The sequence below is a fragment of the Callithrix jacchus genome, chromosome 6, assembly GCF_049354715.1.
Source record: "Callithrix jacchus isolate 240 chromosome 6, calJac240_pri, whole genome shotgun sequence".
Taxonomy (NCBI): Eukaryota; Metazoa; Chordata; class Mammalia; order Primates; family Cebidae; genus Callithrix; species Callithrix jacchus.
Genome location: NC_133507.1, coordinates 127,568,636 through 127,574,391, shown reverse-complemented (window position 1 = coordinate 127,574,391; position 5,756 = coordinate 127,568,636). Strand labels below are relative to the sequence as shown.

At 42.9% G+C, this 5,756-nt stretch overlaps 1 protein-coding gene across 1 annotated transcript; it reads left to right on the top strand.

Moving 5' to 3' along the window:
- The first annotated feature begins 608 nt into the window (after window positions 1–608).
- CMKLR2 (chemerin chemokine-like receptor 2) lies at window positions 609–2,816 on the top strand. The gene has a single exon (XM_035305426.3). It carries the CDS (start codon window positions 631–633, stop codon window positions 1,696–1,698), a length of 1,068 nt encoding a protein of 355 aa, XP_035161317.1. The 5' UTR covers window positions 609–630; the 3' UTR covers window positions 1,699–2,816.
- The last annotated feature ends 2,940 nt before the right edge of the window (window positions 2,817–5,756 follow it).

Below are 5,756 nucleotides of genomic sequence, written 5' to 3'. Positions count from 1 at the left end.
AGTTAGCCCTACAAGCATTATGAACAGAAGAATTTTAACTGTAGAGTCATTCATTTTAATTTAGCAATTACTAAATACTTTATAAAAAAATGTAATTTCATAGCTGGGAGAGTGATAAGCTGAGTAAAACTGAGGCTCGCCAAGACTTGAACATGTGGAGTATAACCATAAGTCCCATCAAAAAATATACGATGTTGGCTGGGCATGGTGGCTTATGCCTATAATCCCAACACCCTGGAAGGCTGAGACAGGAGGATCACTTGAGCCCAGAAGTTCAAGATCAGCCTGAGCAATATAGTGAGTCCTCATCTCTATAAAAAAAAAATGTTAATTGGCTGGGTATGGCCATGAGGACCTGTAGTCCTAGTTACTGGGGAGGCTGAGGTAGGAGGCACTTGAGCTTATAAGGTCAAGGCTGCAGTGAGCCAAAATCATGCCACTGCACTCCAGCTTGGGCAACAGAGTGAGATCCTGTCTCAAAAAAAAAAGAATTACTATGTCTGATCTATAACCTGAAATATTTTTATCTTCATGTTCCTTATTCACTAACATTTTATTTTTCTTTAAAATTTTTTTCTTTCTTTTAAAATTTGTTTCTACAGATTTCTTCATTCTCCATTTACCAAGGTCATGGGAGATATAGAGGAAACATTATTTGAAGAATTTGAGAACTATTCCTATGAACTAGACTATTACTCTCTGGAGTCTGATTTGGAGGAGAAAGTTGAGTTGGGAGTTGTTCACTGGGTCTCCCTGGTGTTATATTGTTTAGCTTTTGTACTGGGTATTCCAGGAAATGCCATTGTCATTTGGTTCACGGGGTTCAAGTGGAAGAAGTCAGTCACTACTCTGTGGTTTCTTAATCTAGCCATTGCGGATTTCATTTTTCTTCTCTTCCTGCCCCTGTACATTTCCTATGTGGCCATGAATTTCCACTGGCCCTTTGGCATCTGGCTGTGCAAAGCCAATTCCTTCATTGCCCAGTTGAACATGTTTGCCAGTGTTTTCTTCCTGACGGTGATCAGCCTGGACCACTATATCCACTTGATCCATCCTGTCTTGTGTCATCGGCATCGAACCCTCAACAACTCTCTGATTGTCATTATATTCATCTGGCTTTTGGCCTCTCTAATTGGTGGTCCTGCCCTATACTTCCGGGAAACTGTGGAGTTCCGTAACCATACTCTTTGCTATAACAATTTTCAGAAGCATGATCCTGACCTCACTTTGATAAGACACCATGTTCTGACCTGGGCGAAATTTATCTTTGGCTATCTCTTCCCTTTGCTAACAATGAGTATTTTCTACTTGTGTCTCATCTTCAAAGTGAAGAAGCGAAGCATCCTGATCTCCAGTAAGCATTTCTGGACAATTCTGGCTGTGGTTGTGGCCTTTGTGGTTTGCTGGACTCCCTATCACCTGTTTAGCATTTGGGAGCTCACCATTCACCACAATAGCTATTCCCACTATGTGCTGCAGGCTGGAATCCCCCTCTCCACTGGTTTGGCATTCCTCAATAGTTGCTTGAACCCCATCCTTTATGTCCTAATTAGTAAAAAGTTCCAAGCTCGCTTCCGGGCCTCGGTTGCTGAGATACTCAAGTATACCCTGTGGGAAGTCAGCTGCTCTGGCACAGTGAGTGAACAGCTCAGGAACTCAGAAACGAAGAATCTGTGTCTCCTGGAAACAGCCCAATAAGTTACTGCTTTTCCACAGATCAGTATAACGCTTTCATATGGGTCCTCTGATGAATGCTTTCAGATTAAAATTGTTTCCAAGATAGAGAGCTGAACCTACTTTTATTTTTTTGTTTTTGGTCACTATATAGGCATCACATTTTTGTGTGGATATAAAACTTAGGAAGGATCCTCTTGACTCCTTGTGATGTGGCAATAAAAATTTTTTAAGAACTAAAAATATACTGGGCATGGTGGCTCATGCCTGTAATTCCCGTACTTTGGGAGGCCAAGTCAGGCGGACCACAAGGACAAGAGATTGAGACCATCCTGGCCAACATGGTGAAACCCCATCTCTACTAACATATGATAATTAGCTGGGTGTGGTGGCAAACACCTATAATCCCAGCTACTCGGGAGGCTGAGGAGGAGAATCACTTGACCCCAGGAGGCAGAGGTTGCAGTGAACTGAGATTGCACCACTGTTCTCCAGCCTGGTAACAAAGCGAGACTCTGTCTCAAAAAAAAAAAACAAAACTAAAAATACTTAGGAAGGATCTGAGTAATTATTTTCTGCAACTTAAATAAAATGCATCATTCTTGCTAATTATACCGTGGTGAATTAATCACTGTTAAAGCAGTATCAGTTATTTTTTAAATAATAATGTTTCTAAAGACTTAAGTCTTAATATTAAATATGTGATTGGCCAGGTGGAGTGGCTGACACCTGTAATCCCCTTTGGGAGGCCAAGGCAGGTGGATCATCTGAGACCAGCCTGACCAACATGGAGAAACCCCATCTGTACTAAAAGTACAAAATTAGCCAGGCATAGTGGTGGGTACTTGTGATCCCAGCTACTCAGGAGGCTGAGGCAGGAGAATCGCTTGAACCCAGGAGGTGGAGGTTGCGGTGAGCCACGATTGCACCATTGCACTCCAGCCTGGGCAACAAGAGCAAAACCCCATCTCGATCAGTCAATCAATGATTAATTTTTTTTTAATGTTAAAATGTTTGCTTAAATGCATTTTAATTTTGTACAAATAACCTACATTTTTTAAATGCAACATGTGTACTCAATTTCTTTATGTAATCTATGTATACACATTTGTGAATTAAAATAATAGTTGGTTATCTTAAAACATCTGTTCTAGTTAATGATTTGGGGGGATTTTTTCTTCTTTCTTTCTCTCTCTCTAATAGTATGAACAGCCTTTATTGGTTGCAATGGGAAATGAAAGAGGAGGGGATGTGATGACTCATGTTCCCAGGGCAGTGTCCACAGAAACCATCACCACACTCCAAAAACACAGCTAACTCCTGATGCTTAATAAACTGCTCCCAAACTTTGTTGCTTAAAACAATTTCTACTTGTGATATAATTTTCACAATTCTGAGGGTCAGGAATTCAAAGAAGTCAGGAGGGAAGTTCATCTCTCTCTGCTTTGCAATGTCTGGGGCCTCAGCTGGACTAAATGATGCAAATCACAGCTGGCAGCTGCCTAAGACATCCGTTCCCTCCCTCCCTCTCCCCTCTCAACACAGCTATACCACCATGGCACTTTAGGGTAGCCAGACTTCTTATGTGACAATGCAGGGCTCCAAGAGACCAACGTGGAAATTTCTAGTCCTCTTAAAGGCTATGATTGGCACTGGTACAGTATCTCTTCCACAGTACTGTCAAAGCAGGCATAGACCAGCTCAGGTTCAAGGAGAAGAGACATAGATACCCAACTCTCAACAGGAGGAATGCCAAAAAAAATTGCACTCATCTTTAATCCTCTACAATATCATTATAAACAGAAATGCTTCTTCAAGAATTCTGGGTATCAAGTACCTACCAATAGTAGACTGAATAAAGAAAGTGTGGTATTTATATACCATGGACTACTACACAGACATAAAAAAGAATGAAATTGTGTCCTTTGCAGCAACATGGATGGAACTGGAGGCCATTATCCTAAGCAAATTAATGCAGGAACAGAAAAACAAATATTGCTTGTTCTCACTTGTTTTTTGTTTTTTTTTTTTTGAGACGGAGTTTCGCTCTTGTTACCCAGGCTGGAGTGCAGTGGCGCAATCTTGGCTCACCGTAACCTCCACCTCCTGGGTTCAGGCAATTCTCCTGCCTCAGCCTCCTGAGTAACTGGGATTATTACTCAGCAATTGGCAGGCGCCACCATGCCCAGCTAATTTTTTGTATTTTTAGTAGAGACGGGTTTCACCATGTTGACCAGGATGGTCTCAATCTCTTGACCTCGTGATCCACCCGCCTCGGCCTCCCAAAGTGCTGGGATTACAGGCTTGAGCCACTGCGCCTGGCCTTGTTCTCACTTGCAAGTGGGAGCTAAGACCAGGCACAGTGGCTCACACCTGTTATCCCAGCACTTTGGGAGGCCGAGGCAGGCAGATCACCTGAGGTCAGGAGCTCAAGACCAGCGTGGCCAACATGGTGAAACCCCATCTCTACTAAAAATACAAAAATTAACCAGGCATGGTGACACACCTGTAATCCCAGGTACTCGGGAAGCTGAGGTAGGAGAGTCACTTGAACCCAGGAGGTGGAGGTTGCAGTGAGCCAAGATCGCACCATTGCACTCTAGCCTGGGCAATAAGAGCAAAACTCTGTCTCAAAAAAAAAAAAAAAAATCTGAGCACGGTGGCTCATGCCTGTAATCCCAATACTTTGGGAGGCTGAGGTAGGTGGATCACGAGATCAGGAGTTCAAGACCAGCCTGACCAATAGAGTGAAACCCAGTCTCTACTAAAAATACGAAAAATTAGCCCGGTGTGGTGGCTTGCACCTGTAATTCCAGCTACTCAGGAGGCTGAGGGAGGAGACTTGCTTGAACCCAGGAAGCAGAGGTTGCAGTGAGCTGAGATCATGCCACTGCACTCCAGTCTGGGCAACAGAGCAAGACTCCAACTCAAACAAAACAAAACAAAACAAAACTATTGGGTACTTTGCTTACTACCAGGTGACAGGTTTCATACTTCAAACCTCGGCATCACACAATATTCCCATGTAACAAATCTGCACGTGTTCCCCTAACTAAAATTTGAAATTTAAAAAAAAGGAAACGGGTATGTAAACGTGTATAAACTAAAACTAACTGTATATATGAAAACAACACTGACATTCAGATGGCAAATAGACAAGTCTAATTTCAGAATGATTTCAGAAAAAGCATGGGCCTATTGATATATTTTCACCTTCTATTCCTATATATATGTATATAGACACCAGTGTAAGATCAATAAAGCATACCTTTATATCAGTGACCCCTTCATGGTGCAAATCGGTTGCATTTTAGACTACACATCCCTTCCAAATCACTTTTTCCCTAAGGTATATAAGCCCTGGGTCTTGTGGGTAACGGTGCAGGGATCCACCATCTTGTCTTACCACTGTTCTGTTGATAAATCCCTATGAAATGTTTCTTTTTATTTGAGATGGAGTTTCGCTCTTGTTACTCAGGCTGGAGTGCAATGGCGCGATCTCGGCTCACTGCAACCTCCGCCTCCTGGGTTCAGGCAATTCTCCTGCCTCAGCCTCCTGAGTAGCTGGGATTACAGGCACGCGCCACCATGCCCAGCTAATTTTTTTTTTGTATTTTTAGTAGAGACAGGGTCTCACCATGTTGACCAGGATGGTCTCGATCTCTTGACCTTGTGATCCACCCTCCTCAGCCTCCCAAAGTGCTGGGATTACAGGCTTGAGCCACTGCGCCCGGCCTGAAATGTTTCTTTTTTTTTTTTTTTTTTTGAGACGGAGTCTCACACTGTCACCCAGGCTGGAGTGCAATGGAACAATCTCAGCTCACTGCAACCTCCGCTTCCTGGGTTCACCCAAGGACACAGATATGGCTTCTGTTCGTAAGTCCCTATAAAAGATTTCTTTTTTTTTTTTTTTTGAGATGGAGTCTCACATTGTCGCCCAGTCTGGAGTGCAATGGTACAATCTTGGCTCATTGCAATCTCTGCCTCCCGAGTTCACGCAATTCTCCTGCCTCAGCCTCCCAAGTAACTGGGATTATAGGTGCACGTCAACACACCCGGCTAATTTTTTGTATTTTTAGTTG

Coding starts and splice junctions, on each gene's coding strand:
- CMKLR2 (XM_035305426.3), top strand. CDS start 631: ATGGGAGATATAGAGGAAACATTATTTGAAGAATTTGAGAACTATTCC.